This window comes from Callorhinchus milii, unplaced genomic scaffold (assembly GCF_018977255.1).
Source record: "Callorhinchus milii isolate IMCB2004 unplaced genomic scaffold, IMCB_Cmil_1.0 Scaffold13, whole genome shotgun sequence".
NCBI classification, from domain to species: Eukaryota; Metazoa; Chordata; class Chondrichthyes; order Chimaeriformes; family Callorhinchidae; genus Callorhinchus; species Callorhinchus milii.
In genome coordinates, this window is record NW_024704754.1 from 3922859 (window position 1) to 3947229 (window position 24371).

The window sequence follows — 24371 nt, forward strand, 5'->3', positions numbered from 1 at the left end:
TTGGCTCTCTCAGCACCTCAGGCACTGGCATCATCAGCATCCATGGTTGCACTCTCCACCTCACCAAGCCAGTCAGGAACCCTCGACTGTCCTTTCTCTCCCATATCCATGCCATGACCCGCTCTGCCTTCCCCCATCTCTGCAACATGGCCCGACTCCGCCACTGCCTCACCCCTCAGGCCGCCGAAACCCACCTCAAGGCTTGACTACGGAAACTCCCTCCTTGTCGGCCTCCCCAACGCTTCCCTCCACAAGCTGCAGATCATCCAGAACTCTGCAGCTCATGTCGTCTTCCGCACCAGGCTCCGTGACCCTATCACCCCCACCCTCACCCGGCTCCACTGGCTCCACAACCCTCAGCGGATAGAATTCAAAATCCTCATCCTCACTTTCAAGACCCTCCATGGCCTCGCCCCCTCCTACTTCTCTGACTTGCTGACCCCCTATCAACCTGTCCGCTCCCTCCGCTCAGCAGGCTCTGGGCTGCTCCAGGCCTCCCGCCCGACCCGCCCTACCATCGGCGGCTGGGCTTTCAGCTTCTCTGCCCCCACTCTTTGGAACTCCATCCCACAATCCCTTTGCCTTGCTCCCTCCTTCTCTTGCCTCCTTCAAGGCACGACTCAAGACCCTTCTTTTTAACCGTGCCTTCAGCCGCCCTCCTGCCCCCTTTGCCCTCCCTCATCCTAGCCTTGCCCCCCATCTCATGCTCGGGTCCTGATCCCTGACTGTTCTCCTGACGTGAACAAAGCTTTACAAATATAATATTGTTTTTGTTGTTGCTTCTGCAGCAGGAATTCTTGGTGTCACTGAGCGAGTGAATGTTGGGGCGAATTCCGTGAGCGCTAAACTCAGCGAGATGGTTGCAATTGGTCAAAGCTGGGGCTTTCTTCCTCTCATTGGAGGTGGATGAATCTGTCCATGTCTTACTGTGAACCGCTCTGATCAACGATAGGTAACCTGGACATACAGTTAATTCAGTGGCAGGAGAGACTTCAGCCACTCTGCCCCCAACCTCTGGAACTCCATCTCCCAATCACTCCACCTCGCCCCCTCCTTAGCCTCCTTCAAGTCCCGCCTCAAAACCCTCCTCTTCGACCATGCCATCGATCACCCCCCTTCCCCTCCCTCCCTTCTCCCCCCTGACCCCAGCTCGGGTCTGAAATGCGGTACACTTTCCAGCGCCTTGGGACGCCCTCCCGACGTGAAAGGCCCGATACAAATGTAATCTTGTTGTGGTTGTTGTCGTTTGTAGTAATACATCACAAGAGTTATTACATGTTTAATGCAGATATTGCCAGTGTAAGGAATTGGATGTCTGAACTCGTTTATTCTGCAAATACTTAAATATGTTTACATTGGATGTGCACAGAGCCTGTTAGCAGGCCAACCTCTTTAGCTATGACCTTTGTAATAGTCGAATAATTATTTAGTCAGACTCAAACAAATATTTGGGGGTCGTTCCATCTTTAATTACAGCTAAACAAAAAGAAATTTTTACCACCAGCTATGCCAAGTTGGAATAAATGAGACGTATCACACTCGACAACAGCTAGGTTAATTCCTGGCATTCTGGGTTCACTTGGCTACCTCTGGCGCTGAGAGGCTGGTGACGATTGTTCCTCTGGGGGTAACAATTCCTTCAAAAAAAATAATAATAATAATTTGATCACTCAATGCATGACTGTACGTGGGACACAGCTGTACGCAATTGGCTGCCGCGTTTCGCCCACAAAATATACAGTCAATTCACTTTACAGTATGTTCTTTCAAGCACTTTGAGACGTCTCGAAGACGTGATGAGGCGCTATGTCAGATGCAAGGATTATTATTATATGACATTTTCGTATATCACTTGAAGAAAATTGATTTCAATAAAGTGTTTGGAACCACAATGTGTTTTCCAAATGTGCAGCAGTGACAACAACAACAAATTACTCTTTCCTCTCCATCCATGCATTATTCGAACCCCTTCGGTCAGGTTTCCGTGCTGCCCACAGCACAGAAACCGTCCTGGTCAAGGTCACCAATGACATCTGGACCATCTGCGACCAGGGCTCCCTCTGCCTCCTCGTCCTCCTCGACCTATCGGCCGCATTCGATACGGTCGACCACGCTATCCTCCTTCACCGCGTGTCCTCCTACCTCAACCTTCAAGGCCCTGTCCTTGAGTGGTTTAGGTCGTACCTCTCCCGCCGTCTTCATTTTGTTTCCACAAACGGCTTTTCCTCCACCCCCCGCACCGTCTCGTGCGGTGTCCCTCAGGGCTCTGTGCTCAATCCCCTCCTCTTCACCCTCTATATGCTCCCCCTTGGTGACACCATCCGCAGACATGGGGTTAACTTCCACATGTATGCGGATGATACCCAACTCTATTTTTCCTCCTCTACCCTCAACTCCACGACCCCCGATGTCCTGACAGCTGTCTGTCCGACATCGAGTCCTGGACGAGAGACAACTTTCTTCAGCTCAACGTGCGCAAAACTGAGGCCCTCCTGATTGGCTCACGTCAGCGCCTCCGCACCTCAGGCGCTGACAGCATCAGCATCCAAGGCTGCACTCTCCACCTCTCAAAGCCATCAGGAACCTCGGGGTTCTGTTCGACCCTGAGCCGTCCTTTCTTCCTCATATCCGCGCCACAACTGGCACCGCCTTCCATCACCTGCGAAACATCGCCAGACTACGGCACTACCTCACCCCTCATGCGGCTGAAACTCTGGTCCACGCCTTTATCACCTCAAGGCTGGACTATGGGAACTCTCTCCTCGCCGGCCTTCCCGGCACCTCCCTCCACACTGCAGGTCATCCAGAACACTGCAACTCGTGTACTGCCCCGCACCAGGCTTCGGGACCACATCACTCCCACCCTCGCCCTCACCTCCACTGGCTCCCCATCCCCCAGAGGATCGAATTCAAGATCCTCATCCTCACCTACAAGGCCATTCACGGCCTCGCTCCCTCCTACCTCTCCGACCTACTATCCCCCTACTTACCTGCCCGTACCCTCTCCGTTCCTCTGGCTCCAGTCTGCTCCACATCCCCCGCCCCAACCGCCCTACCATCGGTGGCCTTCAGCCTCTCAGCCCCGAGGCTCTGAACTCCATCCCCCAGTGCCGTCGCCGCTTCCTCCCTTTCCTCCTTCAAGGCCGGTCTCAAGACCTTTCTCTTTGACCTTCAGCCTTCAGCTCCCCTCTCGACTCTCTACCCCCTCCTCGCTCCCTCCCTTCCCTCCCCTCACCCTGACCATTTCCCCCCTGCTCGGGTCCCGACCCAACTGTCCAGAGCCTTGGGACGTCCTCCCGACGTGAAAGGCACTCTATAAATGAAATCTTGTTGTTGTTGTTAGTTGTATAATTGTTTCAGTTTTTGTATATACAAAATATACAGTCAATTCACTTTACAGTGTTCTGTGAAGAGTTTTGAGACGACTTGAAGATGTGATAAGGCGCTATATCAAATACAAGGATTATTATTATTATAAAACTTGACTGTTTGAGATTCTGTTAAACTGCGCTTAATGTACTCACTGGAAATTGGACGAGCTGCTATCTTTGTTTGCAGTGTTGGCAAAGTTCATCCAAAAAGTTGGATGTTCTCTCCTCATGGACCTGGTTGAATGGAATCCGTGTGTGATTGACTAACAAGTTCCTGTCTGTTTCTGTTTCAGGTAAAATCCTCTTCAGACGAAGTCACATCAGGGATGTTGCAGTGAAGCGGCTGAAACCGATCGATGAGTATTGCAGGGTAAGTGCAGGCTAGCTCCAGCAGAGATCACAGAGAATCCTGTTTATTTCAGTCTCCCCATCTCTAAAGTTCCTCGATTGAGACAAATATTTCCTTGTACAGTAAGGCTGGAGTCTGAAGCATAACGGTCGACATTGGTCTAAAATAACTTAGCTGCTCAGTGTGTAACACACCATCTTGTTAGATGTTTCAGTAATACCTGGCATTGTTTCCTCAAAACTGCTTCACCGTGTTTTATAGAAAAACAGAAGTCACTGGGAACACGCAGTAGGTCAGGCAGCATCTATGGAGAGAGGAAAATGAGTTATTAAAGTTTCAGGTCAGTAACCTTTCGTCGTGAGTTCTGACAAAAGGTTATAGACCTGAAACGTTAACTCATTTTCCTCTCTCCATAGATGCTACCTGATCTGCTGCATGTTCCCAGCGACTGATGTTTTTACTTCAGATTTCCAGCACCTGCAGTATTCTGCCTTTCTGTTCTCGGTGTTTCAGTTGTGTGGTTACCACAGGACAGGTAATCCGAGCAATGAGATAAGCGAAGTGAAAAATACTGGGCTGCGTTGCCAAAAATTGATATTTTGAATGAAAGTTCATCGTTGGATTTTCTTGATCTCTCACTGAGTAAAGACACCCCCATTGTGTAGGAATGAGCCGTACAGATTCTCAAGCCTTCCGCATGGGGTATAAGTGGAGGTCACTTAGATGAGGCAGATGGCTGAGGAGTGTGGGATTGTCCCCGGGTTCAGTCGTTGGCTCCAGGAGAGGAGACATTAGAGTTGGTTTTAAATATTTTTTAAAAAGTGCTTCCATCAGAGAAAACGCAGTCTGTTATCCTTGGCGTGCTCCCTGCCGTTGGACGACTGCTCTTGAAAAGTGTTTTTCGCACACTTGTGAAAACAGCGAAGAATGTAAATTGCTTTTGTCTGTGGTTTTGTTCTGTAAAGCTACATTACTGTACGATTGAGAGTGGATTGAGAGTGCTGTGATTAACGGGGGTGTGTGAACCCAAACACTCTGGGATGCTAGCTTGCGTGAGGGGACGCTATATAAAATGCAAGTTGTTTTGTGTGTGTGTGTGTGTGTGTGTAGGTGGGCAGTGACGGTTAGATGTTTATTTAGTGAATGGTAAACTGCTGATATGAATGTGGTCAATGTGGAACTCATGCTACTGCGCTTTGCTGAGGTCTGTTTGATTCCACAGATCAAAGAGACTTGAAAGATGCAGAGTTTACAGGAAGCTGTTCTGCTCTTTGGATGTTTAGATAGTCGATTACTGGCAAGGTTCTGAGGTTCTGCTTTTACTACCATTTGTTTCCATGCTTACACTATTAATGTGGTCGGCGAATGAGTCTGGATTGGATCAGTCCTGCTTATCCCATAGAGCTTTAATAGCTAGTGACAGCTCGGGAACCATTCTGAAGATATTCGAATAATAATCCCAAGTGTCAACTGGGCTCAATCACTCATATTTTCGCTTCCGAGTCCATAGGTTGTGGATTAAAGACTCGCAACATAATCTTTTACATTGGTAATAATTGAGATTATGTATATGCCATCAGTCCAAGGGCCAAGCTGACTGAAATCAATTGATTATTTAGTCGCCTTATTAATGTATTAAATCCAAATCAATAAAAGGTCAGCTCCTGAGAGATGGTGCGAAGCCACCGACTGCAGCTTTTGATGGATGGGAAACAGCCCTTAACAACATTCCTGTGTCTCTGTGTGGGAATGGTCTTTCCGTGACATATTAAACTGGTCGTTGGTGAGCTGTGTAACTGTAAACAAGAGCGCTAAGAATCTGTTATATGGAAAGTCATCACAGAGGATTATTTACTGCATTTCACGTTGTCGTTGCGAATTTCGGTTTCATAGATCGGTGCATTTAGTGTATGGATTACGTCAGACACATTTATTGGAGTCTGGACCGCAGCTACTGGGGCTCATTTCACTGCTTTTTACAAACTCTACATTTTCCGTAATGACGCTTTTTGGCGCTGGGTTATTTGTATGACCTCATTGAGGCGTCTAATGGTAACAGTGGCTTTGAGACAATAATAACAATCCTTGCATTTGATATAGCGCCTTATCACGTCTTCGAGACATCTCAAAGCACTTCACAGCATATACTGTAAAATGAATTGACTATATTTTGTGGACGAGATGCCTTGAAACGATGACTGGACAGACAGGCAGCTGCTGTAGACAATAGCTTCAGTCACAGATGATCACTTTCAGACGGAGCAAAGCAATCCTGCTTTCCTGACCAAACGGTCTGCCATTTGAAATGTGTGTTTCCCATCTTGAAATCTGTGATCCAGGTAATGTGCTCACCCCAGACAGTGCAGTGTTGTCAGTATCCGATTCCCTTCCAGGCTGCTAATATAATTTAATTACCAAAGATCTTATTACGTGGGTTGATGTGAAACATCAGTTAGAGTGCTCATCAATCCAATAATCTTTGCTCGCAAGTTAAAAAAAAATGGCCTGGGAGAGTAAAGAGGCAGCAGAGAGAAAGATCAGGGTTTCATTCTGTAATTTCTGGATTGGCCTGGTCTCTTTACGCTCCAGCAAACGCTGAGCTAAAGCTGACCACTTGGTGCACGTATGATTTGTGAGCCAGGTTTCTTACCCAAAGGAAATTGATGTGAATATGACTTTTAAGAGAATGCAATCTTAAACAAATGTGTGTAATTAATTTTAACCAGGGAGAGAATGAGAGCGAGGGAATTGAAACATTTACAGATTCAGGAAAAAAAATGGTCACTCAATCCACGGCTGTTCGTGGGACGCTGCTGTGCGCAATTGGCTGCCGCATTTCGCCCACAATATCTACAGTCAATTCACTGTACAGTATGTTCTGTGAAGAGCTTTGAGGCGTCTCGAAGACGTGATAAGGAGCTGTATCAAATGCAGGATTATTAGCATACAGTAACCATTGCGAAGTCACCACGTGGAATGGTATCTGCTGTGTGTCAGGTCCGGGCAAGTGAGATAATTTTCACAGTATCTCAAGCCCAGGCATCAGTGACAACCCACAGCACACAGGGCTTCATCACTCCGGCTGATGGGAGTGTTGTTCACCGATGACACATCAAAGACTCTGATGGTGTATCTGTGGCTGGAAATGACGAATGTTTGAAATACACGGTTGATTAATAATGGAAAGCCATTTGCTGATCGCCCTAAATGTGGCATCAAACAGTTGTTAGCGCAGCTGCTCGAGCCTGATGTAAGGCTTCCGAAAAATAGTATGTGCAGGGTTGGGCGGAAAGTCCTGCTCTGTGGTTGCTTTAGTTCCTATAGAATCATTCATCAGCAGCGAGAATTTCCTTCCCCCTCCTCCCAGTCACTGTATAATTTACGTATTTTTTAAAGCTCAGAGAGTAGAGTTTTGCTACACTGAAAATCATTTGCAGTTATAACATTTCGGCCGCAAAATATAAAGTCGCTACACTTTACATATATTCTGTGAAGCGCTTTGAAACGTCTCGAAGACGTGATAAGGCGCTATATTAAATGCACGGATTATTATTATTATTATTATCAAAAGCCATACCCCCGAGAGGTCTGTTCTTAAAAGAGAAGAAAGCTACAACAGGGGAGCACTGTACTGTGTTCACATCTGTTTCATGTGTTCTATTTAAATATATTTATTTGATGTTTGTCTGAAAATTGCTTCACAGAGCAGTTGCCTGTGTCCTGGTGGTGATGCCCAGAACATCACGTCAATGAGTTTAGTTGTTACTTGAATTGCTGTATCCCTTCATCTACTCAATCCACGACTGTTCGTGGGACACTGCTGTGCGCAATTGGCTGCCGCATTTTACCCATGTGTTCAATTCACATTACAGTATACTCCGTGAAGCGCTTTGAGCCATCTCGAAGGCGTGATAAGGCGCTATATCAAACGCAAGGATTATTATTATTTTTATTATAACTTTCCCGTAGATTAAGATTTGGGAGTGCTGCGGTTTGAGGTGAACTCTGGCTGATTTTCGGAGCTTGAGGAAAAGCTGGTATAAACATCAGAGTGACTTAGATAACGTCCTTCCCAACAGACTAATTGTGTATTCACAGCACGCTGCCACTTCCCTCAGACCAGACAATTAGTGTAATGCTCTATCATGCCTTGGCTTCTAATACAGCAGTAAAAGCCTTTGCCATTATCTGCTCCCTGTAGTCTGCTGCATCTTAGTCATTGTCTAATGGTTGGGGCCACCAAGGTGGCGGGACACATATATCTACATTTCATGAGCCTGTCTTGAAGCCAGTATAAATTACCATTGTCTCGCAGTCTACTAATAACTCTGCTATTGGCAAAAGGCAATTGAAGGACTGTGGTGTCTGCAGTTTTTAATGGTAAAGTTTGAAGAAGGCTTTCAAAACTGCAATCTCATTTGAAGCAACGTGAAGCATTTGGCCTCGGGAAAATCGTGAAACTCTCCTGTCGTGATTTTAATCGTGCTCATCACTAAATACCACTGTGGAAGCTGATGTTTCAGTAGAAATTCCTTTGGAAGGTGAACTTCCAAAGGTCCATTGGAGTAAATTGGATGATTTTGACTGGAGCCTGTGGTCAGACTAAGAGCTGAAAATCCCATTACAGTCAGCTTCCTGGCCTGATTGTAGTAGGGAAGTTCAGAAAAGCGTTGACAGGAACTCAGCTGGTTCGAAGATAGTGCTGCTCTGAAATTGGCTTTTACACCCAAGATTTCACTGATGTCTTTAACAGATGGATGAAATGTGCCATGCACAAGCGAAATTGAATAAAGGGTGAATAATGAATTGGATGTAGCTCATTTGGTCAAGTCCGGGCACCTTGAGGACTCTTTTCATTTTCTTTCTTCCCTGGGACATTTGTAACGATGAAATGCCGATCAAAATTTCTTCAGAGTATTCATGTCCTGTGTTGTTGCACCAACAATCACTCAGGTCCAGTGCAGGCAACTCACACAGTCTGTGTCGTTTGTAAATTGAAGGGGAGGATAAACATGTCCTCTTACAAGGTTATTGTTTCCTTCGCTCTGCTGCAGTGGACTTGGAGGAGGGCTAAGGAAATGGACACAATACAGGATGTGATGAGAGAAACGGGCAAAAGGTATCCTTTATCCTGATAGGACTCGGTGGATATGCTTCACTGCTATCTCTTTACGTTAACCACTGTCGTGTTCCTTGAGATGACGTGTGGTCCGGGGGTGTCAATTAAACAACTTGTCCCGTGGCAAATCTTCTTGAAAGAGAGGCGTCAGATCCTGCCCAGAGCGTTAGGTTGCACGAGAACGTTTGCACTTAATGTACATTATCTGCCCCAGCGTTGGCAGGTGAGCTTTCATCCATTTTGCCCATGCCGGATTCCCTCTGACTCACCGCCTCTCCACCCCACTTTCAAAGCACAAAGCACGCCTCAAGATGTCCCTCTTTGATTGCACTTTTTCTTCAGGATTGTGTGAATTCACTGGCTGGCTCCAGCCTCCGCATGTCCCTCGTATCTCTCCGTTCCACCATTGGTGGCCACGCTTTCAGCCACTATACCCCAAAGCTCAGTCACCCTCTCCCTCTATCCCTCCGCCTGGCCCCTTCCTTCGCCATCTTCAGGTCGCGCGTTTCCTATTCGACCGTAAGATGAAACTCATGGCACCACACTCAGGCCATAGAACCTGTCGATATTGATTTGAAATCAATACAAATATATGGAGACCATTTCTATTCAGACACATTAGTCTGGTCTCAGGGTTGAACTTTTCTGGATAGCTTTAAATTTACCACTTGAATTATGTCCTTATTATTTACTGATTGATGATTTCCAGGCTCTTATCCGACTGCCAATCCACATCTCTCAGTGCGACGAGGTTCTTCAGTTCTTTGAGACAAGACCGGAGGATGTGAACCCACCTAAAGAGTGAGTATCTTCAGTGAATTGCATATCACACAGCAAGCGGCACGTATTGAATGTTAACAATAAATATGTAATCCTGTAGCTCACTGGTTATAGCACTCGCCTCACAAATGAGAGACCTGGGTTCTATTCCTGGCAGGGCGAAATGTTGGGCAAGTTTCCTTACTCTACACGCCTCTGTTTACCTAGCAGTAAGTAGGAACCCGGTTGATGCTTGATTGGCAGATCGCTTTTCCGGGGATAATAATCCAAAAAAAAAATAGTAATTTGGTCACTCAATCCACGACCGTTTGTGGGACACTGCTGTGTGCAATTTGCTGCTGGGTTTCGCCCACGAATATACACTTTACAGTATATTCTGTGAAGCGTTTCGAGATGTCTCGAAGACATAAGGCGCTGTATCAAATGCAAGGATTATTATTATCATTATTATTTTAGACCAAAAAGTTGTCAAGTAGCATAAAAAGATTGAAAGAGAATGAAAATTCAGTCCCAGATAAAGGGATTCAAATGTTTTCATTTAACAGCTTAAAACTGTTTTTACTTTAAAGGGGTAATAGCCAGGTAAGCAGCTTTAACATAAGAACAAAAGAAGTGCTGGACGAAAAAATGTTCACCTTCTACCTTCCTGGCGGTGGCTTGCACATATGTCCCAAACTCTCTATGTACTACATCCCATTATGTTATTTCCTAAAACAAAACTATCTGATCTGTGTTTGAAGGAATCAACATTTCCTGCTTGAACCGTCTCCCTAGGCAGCCTGTTACATAGGGTTACTCTTTAGTGATCAGCTACGATCAGTGCAATGTTAATTCTGTTTACTCCTCGGCTTCTGGGAGCAGAGAAGGGCAGTCCCACCTCGCCCAGGATATGCCAGCGGCCTGATGGGCAACAAAAGCTAGGAGGAAATCACCTTACAGGCCCACAACAGAATAAAGATTAAAAGCAAAACAGTAAAGATTAGGGGTTACTTTAGATCATTGCCCACTGCCATTCCACACCTTGCTTTAGGCAGGTCTGGAGGAGGTTTCACAGCAACCCAAGATAGGGCAGCCAGGCGATGAAAAGGTTGTTAAATAAAACTCAGCGCTTCATATGTGTGTCCTCTTATATCCTCACGCTTTATAAGGAAGTATTCAGAGCGCAAATCAGAGCGTCACTGAAGAAATTTAACATTTGACAGCGTTCATTTCATCTCTTTCAAAATCTAGAGAATGAGTTGATTAACTATTTCAGCTGAGCTGTTTTTATCGCTTGGTGTGAATTTAAAGCGCTATTTGGCACTTCAATCACAAATGTAGCTTGAGCAAATAGATGTAATACTGATGCCAGATTAATTCCTTGGATTGCCATTGTATACATTTCTCTTTCACACATTTCCCTCTCTCTTTTGAAAAATAATAATCCTCGCATTTGATACAGCGCCTTATCAAGTTGTTGAAACGTCTTGAGGTGCTTCAGAGGATATACTGTGGAGTGGAGTGGATTTGTAGGTGAACGACTGCTGTTGCTGGATATGTTTTTCCCTCTGTATCTTTATAATGTGACAGTTTGTGTCCTTCCATCTCTCATGCCTTCGCACGTTTTGCTCCACGCATTGGGGAAAATTAAATACCTGCCAGAATTGTTAGTATTTGAAACAATTGGAACAAGGAAAGGTCATTCAGCCCATCAACCAATTTATTTCGTCTTGTGTGGGAATTTCCAAGCAGTAGAAGCTCTGAATCATCTTCTTGCCCTCAACAGTAATCCGGCAAAAGCTGCAGCTCTGTCAGGAACACTCTGTGTAACTATAACAGTCGGTGTTATTTACCGCTGTTTGACTGCATTTTACAGATAACATTCCATGCGCTCAGTAGGACCGTAAACAGTACCATTTATGTGCTGCAACCTAAAGCCTTTAGTTCTGTTCTTAACCTGGTCTGCACCCAGCTCCTTTTTTGTAAATGAATGATCTACACAGTAATTACTGCATCAAAGGCACCATATTGAGAGGCACGGTTAGACCTTCAAAGCATTGGAGATTACGGAAACTGCTTGCCCGAGTTAGGAAGATTAGAGAGAACACAACCTTAATCCTGGAAACATCTATAATCTTTGTCACAAATTGTGATCTTTAGTTTGTATAGCTGATAAAATTCAAAGCACAGAGTAAACTGTGAGCAGGTTTTGGATACAGACATTATGGAGGCTGGCTGCTGTAAAAGCAGGAATATCTAGCGCTTTGTGAATCATTGCTTCAGTAACTCGAGGGAAAAAGGCCACTTGGCCAATTTACTGAGAGCCGCTGATGATTCCCTACGTTTGACTGAAATCATAACAAGGCATTGTGAAATCTATTTTGTTCATCTGGTAAGGAATATTGCTCAATCCCATGTTTGTGGAGTTTGTTTCACTGGATTTTTTGAAATGAAAATGTCTTAACTTGTGACCTAATGTCCTGGGATATTATTTTGAATATGGTAATATTTCGAAATAGTAGGTTGCAACTCCATCTTGGAGCAAAGACAACAATGCAAAGCATGAAACTCTTAGTTAAGAGATTAAAATGTCTGTAAATCAATCAACAGCAAACAAACAGCAACGTTATTTCAGGAAACTCAATAACATGGGCTGAGTGACACTTAACCAACAGCAAATTAGCACAGGTGGAGTAATCTGATGATCTCCCATCGGGCGAGTGGGTGTGAAGGGAACAATGTTCTGTATCTTCATGGCTGAGAATGTGCATCGTGATGAGCTGTGAGGCTATTGCAAGTGAAGATGATACTATAAACGCCTGAAGCTGTAACCGCTGTAAACAAGTCCTGTCCTTGAATTGGAGTAACCTTGAGGGTAAATACTCTTCGAGCATGCACTTCCGAAGTAAACGTACTCAAACAATCACAGGGATAGATTGAAAGGTCTGACATTGAATTCTATTGTGCACTGATTTTCCATTGTAAGTTTTAATGAAATCCCTGTTTTGAGGCAATGAGTACAAAATGACTCTCAATTTATCCCTAAAATTAAACTTAGAAATGAGAGGTGCCCTGTATCTATGGGTATATTTGATATAGCGCCTTATCACATCTTTGAGATGTCTCAAAGCGCTTTGCAGAATATACTGTAAAGTGAAGTGACTGTGTTTTGTTGGGATTCACAAGAGCATTTCACGAGGTAGTGGCTTTGATAACAGTAAGGGCAGGACAGTGAACTGCTTTCGGTACATACTGCATGTCAGTGGATCTTGGCTTCCTCTTAGCTCAGATGTAAATGCAGGTTTGTAATCTAATTGATCAGCTACAATTTCAGGCATGACAGATTTATTGAAGGTCATTTTTCAATCCTAACGATTGGCATTCGGATTTGGCAGCGCTTCAAAAACATTCCGCTTATAATAATTCCTAAACCAACTGCTTCAATGGATAAACAAGGTCTTGTAGATGTTTTCTTTAGAGAACACAGGCCAATGGAGGCCAACACCAGAAGAGTAGGAAAAATCCGAGGTTAAAAGAATTGGTGTTTGAGTGTTCATGATAATAAAAATAGATTGCCTGCTTCAAAGCCTAGGCTCAAATAAATAACTTTATGTACTTGATCTTTGGCAGATACAAGCAGCACTTTAAAATATTTTAAGTCCATTTATTATTAGAAGGGTAGCTTGTGTATGAAATAGTCCTGTCGTGTTAGTGGTTAAGATGCTCGTTTGAATTTGGTATAACGCCGTCACAAGAACAACAGTTTGCATTTATATAGTGCCCTTCACGTGAGGTAGAGGCCTGGAGCACTTCACGTCAGGAGGACATATCAAAGAGCTTTACAGGTATCTATTTTGTAACATTTTAACGCATAATTGAGAGATATTAATCAAGGGAAGCGGGGAGGAAAGAGTGTAAGGTTAGGTCAGCGTGTTGTGCGGGTAAGAGGTAAACAGTATTGAGTAGCAGCAGAACAGAGCGCTATCAGGAATGCGGTCCCTTATAAATGAACACATTTATTTACTTCATCAGGCCATGCACGAATAGTCCCAACACAAATTCCAGATATTGTGTGGCTCAGACATGACAGCTTTGTAAAGTACATATTGAACTCACTCTCGAATTGGCTGCTAAATGGATTTATAGGCTGTGGGACACAGTTATCTGAGCTGTCACCATCTTCTTTTAAGTTTAAATTCGAGAACCTTTCCCTTTTTCTACTGGGTTTGTGGGATTGTACAGGACTAATCACTACTCAGTGTCTGACCAGTTTCTGTTGTAGAAAACTCAAACACTCCTTCAGTCAGTAGAAACTCGCTATTGCAGCTCCAATGTTTGGATAGTTGAGTTAACGTGATTGTTTATACAAAGGAGGGCAGATATGATCAGTATACATTACAGGTTGGGAGGACACTGACCCCACCAACAGTCACCTGCACTTTTTTTTTAGTGCAACGATTCAAAAAAAAATCAAAACTAATTAGTTCTAGGTTCCTCGCTCGTTTCGGTCAAAGAAAATGAGAGGTTTCCCGGGCAACCAAGCACAAGCCACAGTTTTGCACGAGTCTCTCTGGAGGAGATTGTGTGGGACTCGTGCTCTCTCTCGCTCTCTCTAAGTGGAGATTACTCAGCCCGCTTTGCAATGATAGAGAGCAGATCTGTAGCAGGAGCACGTAACTACATATTTGAAGTAGCTACTGTTTTATGCTGTTTCTCAGTGCAGTACAGTAACCCAATCATTGCTGTTACATGTCCTTTTCCCACGTCTGGCTATTAGTTAATTAGTTATTGAGATATTTATTCAGTGTGAGCATTTGTAATGACTTTATCCTGCAGGCATGGAGTGTGTTATATTCATTGTTGGCCCATTGTGCTCTGCCACCTCTTAGTTTGCCAAGATTTGCTAATCAAGGAACTAAATACCAGCAATAATTTTCTCAGGCAAATGGTATTTGTGTGTAATGTGCTGTGTGTTAACCGAACTACACTGTTGTCAATCACTGAGATTTCCCCAGGGAAATCTTATTTTCCTTAATTGTGGAACATTTAAAGCAAATTCTGAACAAATGGGAAATGCTTTCTTGGTTTGCCGTCTAGTTCACGTAGAGCACATGTTACAATAAAAATAATAATAATAATCCTTGCATTTGATATAGCCCCTTATCACGTCTTCGAAACCGCTTCACAGAATACACTGTAAAGTGAATTGACTGTATTATGTGTAACCCAGTTTGCAGTGATAGAGAGCACGTTAGATGTGATTGAACGTCAAGAAAGCTGCTTGGTGACGTTTGCTTAGTGTGAGCCCCACCCTAACCCCCATTTATTTCCGGGCTCACACTCGCATTCGGTCTTTAGACAACGCTTCGAGATGAGCTCTGCGTGAAATGTACTTTACATGGGCAAATTGCAGTGATCTGCCGAGTTCATTCAAGTTTCATTTATTTAAATCTTTCATTTACTATTTATTTAAACTTAACTCAAATTAAGTTGGGATTGACCATGGGGAGAAACACAGTCGCAAAAATAGTGGCTGGATAGCCAATAGACATCCATGCACAGAGATTCATTCATTTCAAAACCTAGTTAATTTTAAATGAATTACCAAAATATTTGATTGAATAACTAAGGCCTGGGTTTTAGTTGAGTAAAATCCACATCCATTGGCGTGAAAAGAATTTTGCAATTGTAGTGTATACAAGTGAATGTGTTCAGTTTAAAGTGACCTTAGGTTCTGTACATTGGCCTTTTCATGAGATTCTTAAAACTGGCTTCAATTTATCTTAGTTTCCTCTCTGGCTCTGGCTGCTCGATGTCCAGTGTAATGCTATTTATCAGAGGGTTTGTATTGGACAGACTGAGCTTGATCTGGGACAGAAATTCAATGGTAATTTGATTTATTTTTGCAATATATATACTTATTAGAAGTGAAGGTACCCACGTGTGTATATTAAAGTGTATTTGCCAAAGACACAAAGGCAGATACTTATTAACTTCCAGTTTTTGTGCTTTTTTCCCCCCCTCCCCCTCTTTCCGTCCCCAGTTGTTGTACAACATTTTTTTTCCCCTCCAGTATTGGGGAAGGTCTGGATCAGCCTGACACAGAACCACAGCAGGTTCCTGGTTCAGTGCAAGTAAACAGAGGCTTGAGATTCAGAATCCCGAGGGTCTGACAACAGATTACAAAATGACGTCCTCGCTTCATAATTAGGGGATATCTTGGAATCCATGTTGAGGCGTTACTTTTTATTGGCAATTTTTTTTCCACAAAGTTCCTTTGGTTCAAATTTTCTGCCATTTGAAAGGCGTCGTTTATCAACCCGGCTTCAAGTGAATCGGTTGCAAAATTGAGCTGTTTTTATTCCCCCATTAATAATTGTCATTTTTTTTTATTTTAGGGAACCGATCGGAAAGAAGAAATCCGGTAAGGCACAATTAATTTATTTGTTGCTTGGCATTTACATCTTTTGCTTCCGTTACTAAAACGTGTTAATCTTCTCGACTGAAAAGGGTCGCGGAAAAGCAAACATGTTAATTGCAATTTACCATGTTTTCTAGGATGTTGATTTTTACAGCAAACGACTCTGTATAAACTGTGGATAATATCCTTCATGTAGCACGAATATATATAATTGTGGTGAGAAATTCAAGAGACCTAATGTAATTGGAAATGCCTGGATCTGGGTAACCCATTGAACATGAGAGAGAGAGAAAGAGAGAGAGAAAGAAGCCTTAATGAATGAATACTGAAGGAGGCTTCATAAATAAATTCACATACAAGTAATGGCAGGCTGGAAGACTTCACTTTTTCCTTTCAAAAGGATACATTTCGCAATGCAAAGCATTTTTTGCGATCGAGGTGATATTGCTAAGTATGTGAGCCAACACCAACACGAGGGGTGGGGGGGTGGAAAAGCAGGTCCTAAGCATGTCTGAAGGTGCAGTGCTAGCGAGAGGAAAGCACTCTCCCTGCTGGCTGTACTATCAATGTCATTCCTTATACTGACTGCTATGTCCATCATGGATTTAACATTGGTCACTTGGGTCTCAATCCTGATGACGCACAACCCAGGAAGGACATTGCCCACCAAAACGGTGATGTGTCAACAAGTTGTTAAGAGGGAACAGCTGGTCCGGTTTCTTGTAACCAAGATATTACGTGAAGGGGGAGAAGAAGGAGATGGGAATAGAAAGGCAAGGTGCTTGGTAGGGCTGGAGGCTTGTGTGGTGTATAAACACAGGCACGGAGAGTTGGGCCAAATAGTCTGTTTCTGTGGACACATACGGTGACCAAAAAGTCGTGATACCATTACAATGTCTAATAAGTCTTAAAGCAATGATATTTTGGGGTTCTTTTTAGATGATATGGTGAATATCACAACTTTTTAGTCACCCTGTATATACAAAATAATGGATGTAATATACACCATCTGTCAAAACATAAGGTAATAGTTTTGATCACTCGATTCAATGAATGCATTATGTGTACGTTAGTTAAACATGACTATGTAACATTTAATTCACTTTAATACCGTCTTCAGTTTCGAAACCTTTATTTTTCCACAAAAATGATGTCATTTCCCTCATATGTCATTTTCCTTCATTAGGGCTTTCAATATTCCAGAGAGCATCATCGTTTCTAAAGAGAGGTATTAGAGAAAATCGCTTGGCCATAACATAATCGATCCTTAACATCGCTGAGTGGTCTTAAACCGTCCTGATTTTCGGGCATCACACAGCCTGCTGATTGGCAGTGGTGGGGCCCATCTTAACACTAAGTGCGGTGTGCTCCTGCATGCTCAATGTCAAGGCTCTGTTGATAAAATGGGATTAATTTGGGTTCCTGAATTTGTTCCTTCACTTCATTCAAGCTTCTTACCGGTAAGGTTCACTCCAAACTCTATACTTCTCTATCTACCCCAAAGGTTTAATTCTTATAATCGAAGGTGCAATTGTTATTCAAATAAGTGTCTTTAACCCTTTCACTGGTCCAGGCAGTAATTGTTACTCTTTTAAGTTTGGGGAAGGGTTATCATTTTTTTGTGGAATTTGGACTTTTTTTTAAAGAAAAGATCGAAATCACAAAAATAATAATAATAATAATAATCCTTGCATTTGATACAGCGCTTTATCAAGTCTTCGAGACGTCTTAAAATGCTTCACAGAACACACTGTAAAGTGAATTGACTGGATATTTTGTGAGTGGAAAGATCTACTTAAACTCGGTTGATTTGTTCCTAGTGACAGCTGAAACAAACAAATGGGCCAGTTAGAGGGTTACCCAACGCTGCGGGTTTAAATCTACACTTAATCCAAGACGTTAATTGTAACTGTCTGCCTCACCGTCCCAGCATGGAATCCACAGTTTTACTTTCAGATCTTGCGTCACATCTGGCACTCCTGTCTGTGTGTCTGTGTTACTGAGACGCCCAACCAAGGGTAACGGAATGCTACATGGCATCATTTCTCACCGCAAGCATTTGGCTTTATTGGGGGCTTTTAAATGCAAATTCATTCCCGGAATCTGAATGGAAACTCAAGGAAAAGCTGTGATTGCGCACAAAGGCTATTCTTGTGTATGACGTAAGACCAAGAGGTTGATTGGAAAACAGGAAGTAGTGCTGGAATAGGGAAGAGGTGGTTGAGATTGCTGTTCTGTTTTGATTGTCCACCGCTCTGAACACAGTTAGCCGTGTCTACAAACGTTGCACTGACTGGTGCGGTGTCTAATTTATTTCATCAGCTATTATTTCAAGTCCTTTACTTAGAAATACATTCTCTCTCTCTCACGCACACTCGAACAGTTGAGTCATTTCAGCCAATTAATTCTTGATTATCAATTTGGGAGAAACGCTAACATTATAAGAACCAATCTGCCTTTCTTTGCTACTGAACAATCTGTAATGTTGTAATGTCTGTTCGGACCTATGAGTGTTTGGTGCAATCACCGAATCCAAGCAGAAACGCATTTCATTTCATGCTGACGAAACCATCACATGTGTTGTGAGGGGAAATTTAGAAGAGGTCAGGAGATGTTATTTACATCACAGTGGCAGACTGTAGCCAAACAATGCAATGCATGAGCTTTCTCTACCTCTTATCTACAATGTTAGCTTGGCTCAGTTGGTCTCACCTCTTGCCTCTGGGTCAGAAGGTTATTGATTCAACCCCATATTGGCATTTTGAGCTCGGAATCTAGGTTGACAGTCCAAAGCAGAGTTGGGGGGAGTGCTGATTTGCCAGAAATGCCGTTCTTCAGATGAGACATTCATTCGAAGTTCTGTCTGCCTGTTCCGGTGAACATTAAGCATCCCATGATTCTACTGGAAAAGAAAACGGAGTTTCTCTCAATTCCGTGGCCAACAGTGCTGCAGATAAATTAGTCATTCTCTTCATGAATGTTTGCAGGACATTACTGTGTGCAAGTTGATTTTGCCCTCAGCAATTACCTGCAGAATACCTTGAGATGTTTTGATGTTACTCAATGTATTATTATTATTAGCTATGAGGAGGACTCCACTTGGTGCTAAGATTGACAAATGGCAGGAATGAAAATATTGCTTAGCCGTTTGATTAACATAACAAATTGATGGCATAAAGCGCATCTGTGTCGAGCTTTATAATTGGCCCTTACCATGTGCCGTGCTCAATCCAATTTCATTTGACTATAAACCAGCCTCTATTGATCAGATTCAATCTCAATTTTAAAAGATTAGATATCAAGCGAGTCTCATCTGTGCAACTCTACACACACCAAAATCCTACCAGTCATAACTGGAATGTGCAATAATATTGTGTACTGGGCTCGATGTAAGATGACTTGATTCCATTTCACAGAACCTTCAGAACCCTGAAACTCTGCCAGGAAGGACTGAAGATATTTCAGTGTTAGCCCCAGGCCAGTGTTTCACAAGCGCATAATTGATCATGGGATTAAAGTGTTTTCCTAATTAAGCAACATCTACGTGATGTGGATAGGTTTTAAGTCAAATACGAGACAATAGAATAGTGGACAAAGTCTTGTGGTTAGGAATGAAGGCAGCCAAGTGCATCTCATTTGGGCATCCCGGAAACAAGACAGCTACAATAATCTCAGTGAATCAGGCACATACATGTGTTGTCAATGACTGTGAAAGATCCATTCTGTGAGCAGCGAGAGGTTACAGTTCTGGAATATTCAGTGCAGATGTTGTGCCCTGCTTTGTTCTGATGTGCGATGTTCCAATCAATACACATGTGATCAGATTATAATTGATGACTTTCATTGGGGGCAAATTGCAGCCACAGACCTTTCTCATGATGTCCTGTCACGCTGATAAATGTGGCATTTAGAAAGGTCACGTCTGGTGCTTGCAATCGTGGCGTGAGGTTTGTTTTCACTTTGAAAACCTCTCTAAGGTTAGATCAAATTGAATCAATGTCAGCCTGGCTCAGTTGGTAACACTCTTGCCTCCGAGTCAGAAGATTGTGGGTTCAAGGCCTCACACCCGGACCTGGAACCCATATAGTCTATGTGGAAACTCCATTGCAATACTGGGGGAGTGCTGGATTGTCGGAGGTGCCATACTTTCGATGAGACTTTAAACCAAAATCCCGTCTGCCTGTTCAAGTGGACGCTAAAGATCACAAGACACTATTTTAAGAGAACGGAGTTTCTCCCATTCGGTGTCCTGGCTGGCAATGCCCCAGATAAAATTAGTCATTCACTCTATGACTGTTTGTGGGACATTGCTGTGCACAAATTGGGATGCCACATTTTGCCCACAAAATACACAGTCGCAATATATCCTGTAAAGTGCTTGAGACGTCTCAATATGATGAGGCACTATATTCAGTGCAACGATTATTATTGTTGTTATTCTCCCTGTGAACAATGGGGCGTTCAGATTAATCTACACCATTGGGAAATATGCAAAACGTAACATTGATCCTATAGTCTTTATCGGTGTCTTCCTTAAATTCTTCGGGTGTATCCAGAACCTTTATAAATAGCCAGAATACAGGAGTAGACTGAATGTAATCATGGTAGTGGAAGCGGTTTCACACAACATCAAGGCAATTTTCACAGTAAGGGAGTTACTTTATTTATTTTATTTTATAGAATAACTAGAAGCACATGTGTCACCTGATCTGTTAGCCCCAGTACTGGTTCTCCAGTGGAGATAAGCTGAGAGAAAGTACCTCTCAAGTATTAGCTTGAAATATCACTTCACATGTTTATGTTTAAGAATGATTGCTGACATTTGATGTTTGGAAGTGACTCAGATGTTTGATTGAGAGCAGAAGCATATTTTTCCACATATTCGGTCATGGCTGCCTCGTGACTTATCTTGTTAAATGCCGGCTTTTGTTTTTTTGTGTGTGGCTTTTATTGCTCTTACCTCCGCTTCCTCTCGCAGTAATAATATTATATGGGCATTTGGGGATATATTTAACTGCGCATCACATTAAAAAGGATTACCTTTGCAGCCTCTGGGGTTAATGAGTTTATCCTGTGTTCCAATTTATATTTAGGAGAGTTGCTCCGTGAGGCTGATTGCCCTGAGATTTCTTATCTTCGTGTGAAGATTCAAAATCTCTTCACGCGAAGATGACAAATCGTTTGTAAAGTCCGTAATTGTAATCAAAATGCATACTGAAATGTATTTACAAGCTGTGTCTAAAACACTGCTCCACCTCCACCAATTTCCACTCCACTAATTTACTCCTTGCCTGAAAGGATTTACTCCCTTTTCCCTTCAGTTGGGTGTGATGGTGTGAGTGCTGGTCACTCTCCTATCATTTCCCCGTGTGGCCATTCCCTACATGTAAACTTCACGCTCAATCTGAATGGACACTTGACAGTGAATGGGAGTAATGTAACTGAATCCAATGCTGAGACGTCTCGAAGACGTGATAAGGCACTGTATCAAACGCATGTATTATTATTATAATTTATCCTTCAAGTAGGCACATGATACATAAATGGACAATATAAGATTGGCTGGTTGATGAATGCACAACCGGAGTAATTGGCAACGAACGTCAAATGAACCTTATTATGATTCTCCCTAACATCTTTTTATAACTGATGGAAAATGATCTGATTTGGTTTGAGACAATGACCCAAATGGACAGTCCATGTCTAATCTTGGGTCTTATAATACCATGAGTAATAAGTGTAGCGGAGAGGAATCAAAACAGGACACATCTGTTAAATGGATATATTTCACAGTGTTCTGACCAGGGGTGAGATCTAAGGATTATGTGGATAAATGAATCAACCTGCTTTACGGCAGTAAAATAGGCAAATAAAGCACCGGGTACATTAGCAGAAGGTTAACTTACATTTCAAGCAGGTTATATTGTTGTATAAAGCATTGGCCAGACCTCATCTGGAAATCCTTGTACATTTTATTCCACTTGAGACAGGTGAGCAACAAAGATGATATCACCTTAGGAATGTAGAATATCCCAGTGTTCATTTCAACACTGGGATATTCTACATTTGGCTGATGTGACTGGCTATTTGTTGCTGTTAAATATATCATCAACTAGTCACTAATGGTTACATGAACATAGTCATTTTGTCTCACTTGTGGGATACGTCTGGTGATGTGTAATTGGATGTTGACTCAATCCCTGTACTTAAGTCTTCAGCACGTATATTTCTGTCTGTCTGTAATGGCAGCTTTAGTGTAGAGTTCTGGTGAGTAATCATCTAATCTGAAGATGAAAGTGCCAGTCTCATGGATGTAATCGTCTCTCGTACACTTGTATATCATTAGCATTGAGTCTTACGCTGTTTGCTTGGTAGAAAGCTCTCAGTGAGTTCACTTCACAGCTCATCTCCTGACACTGGCTGGAGGAGCAGAAGCAGAGTTCACTTTCCTTTCAATGGTGGTCATCAATGCTTCAAAGCTAATCGAGATTATATCCTCAGTCTCTTCCTTCGACTCCTTTTATGTTCCAACCTGGAGAATGAAATTGAGCAGTCAATTGTTGCTTTTGCCGACATCAGGAGAAACTATAATAGTCTTGCACAATCCATGACTGTTTGTGGGACATTTGGTGCTTGTGCAACTGGTTATTTGTTGCTGTTAAATATATCATTGGCTGGTCACAAGACATGTTTCCTGGCCATCAGTTATTGTCCAAACGAGTTTGTTTTCGCAAACTTAAAAGAAGTAACTTTTGCTTGTGGAGAAAGTAGGCTTATCGAATGCAAGCCACACTGAAGCTGCTTTCAACAACAACAGCAACTTGCATTTGTAATAGCGCCCCTCACGCAGGCTGGCGTCCCAGAGCGCTTGCGTCGCAAAACGTCCGTCAGCTTCACAAAATACACAGTCAACTCACTTGACGGTATATCCCGTGAAGCGCTTTGAGACGTCTCGAACACGTGACAAGGCGCTATATCAAATGCAAGGATTATTATTATCATTATCACCTAATGTGACTGTGTCCACTCGAGGTGTGACACCACGACTGCGAGCCAGTGATAATTCCGTGAGTATCCCTTGCAGAGCGGATTGAGGCAGAGACATCTCGAGCAAATGTGACGGTGGGGGCGAGGCAGGGTACTTGCTGGCTGGGTTCCGCCCCATCACTGAAGCTGCTCTCTGTTCTCAGGTGGTGACGGGACATCGGCCGATCAGTTTTTTCTGGATCAGTACGTGGCCGTGACGAACTACGAAAAGCAGGAGAGCACAGAGATCGGCCTGCGCCAGGGGCAAGTGGTGGAAGTGATCGAGAAAAATGAGTCCGGTGAGTCCCATCGCTTCCTTTGGGGGAGAGGGCATAGATCGCGACAGGCTGCTTCAATTTGTCCAGAATAGTAGAACCAGAGGACACGGCCTGCGTTTGACGGGGGGTAAATTCAGAACGAATCGATGCAAACACTATTCCAGTGAGGCAATAGTGAACCTGTGGAACAGGCTCTCCAGGGAGACGGTTGAAGCAGGAGATGTTGATTCTTTCAAACACAGATTAGATAGTTTTCTTTTAGGAAATATCATTATGGGATACAGTAGAAAGGGAGTTTGGGACATATGTGCTTGTGACTGCCAGGAAGGCGAACTAGATGGACCTTGGTCTTTTTTTTGTCTGGCATTTCTTATGTTCTTCAGTTTATTCACGAGGTTCATCCATCTCAGACCCACTGCGTATTTTACTCTGTGTAACTCACTGACTTCTTGGCTGTCTGCAATTCACTTCTGGATGCTCCGTAGGGGATTCATGTCTCGAAAATTAATAAAAAGATTTAAATCAAGAAAAGAAAGCCTTGATTAAAAGACTGTTTCCTGTCAACCGGTAAACATGGTTCAAACACAAGCTCTCACTTGGGTCACCGTCCTATAATGGATGAGCTCCCATCAATCCGCACAGGAATGAATATTCCCTTAGTTCCATTTAATAATCTTCTATGTCAGAGCTTTGTGGCTAGAGAGCACAAGTGGACGCTGAGTGTCATAGAAAAAGCAGCTTTGAGCTAACTGATCAAGCTCTTCACCAACAGATTCTCCAGTGTCACTTGTTAAACTCCTTCCAGTTTTTGCAAAGTGACTCATTTGGCTCAGCAGCTGTAATTGATTCCGTTATTGAATGCCCATGATCAATAAGGGCATGGAACAGCTGATTGCCAGTCAGCAGCCAGGACATTGGACCCATTATAGAAACGACTCGACTCGCGGCTGTGTTCGGGGAGGGCGGTGGTGGTCTGGGGGGGCGGCGAGTAATCTGGGGGCGCGGTGGATAACCTGGGGGCAAGGTTGAGATCAAAAGGGCTCAAGGA

General features: G+C 43.2%; 1 protein-coding gene across 2 annotated transcripts in view; it reads left to right on the top strand.

Annotated features, from left to right (window-relative positions):
* The window catches only part of sh3pxd2b (SH3 and PX domains 2B), a 63212-nt gene that overhangs the window by 23098 nt on the left and 15743 nt on the right, over nucleotides 1-24371 (top strand). Inside the window, exons 4-8 of one of the 2 annotated variants that reach the window (XM_007901258.2) lie at nucleotides 3665-3741; nucleotides 9549-9640; nucleotides 15997-16022; nucleotides 17206-17247; nucleotides 23210-23344. In XM_007901258.2, coding sequence (XP_007899449.2) covers nucleotides 3665-3741; nucleotides 9549-9640; nucleotides 15997-16022; nucleotides 17206-17247; nucleotides 23210-23344 — 372 coding nt within the window. The remainder of the gene's footprint in view (nucleotides 1-3664; nucleotides 3742-9548; nucleotides 9641-15996; nucleotides 16023-17205; nucleotides 17248-23209; nucleotides 23345-24371) is intronic. The other variant, XM_007901259.2, reaches the window with a different exon arrangement.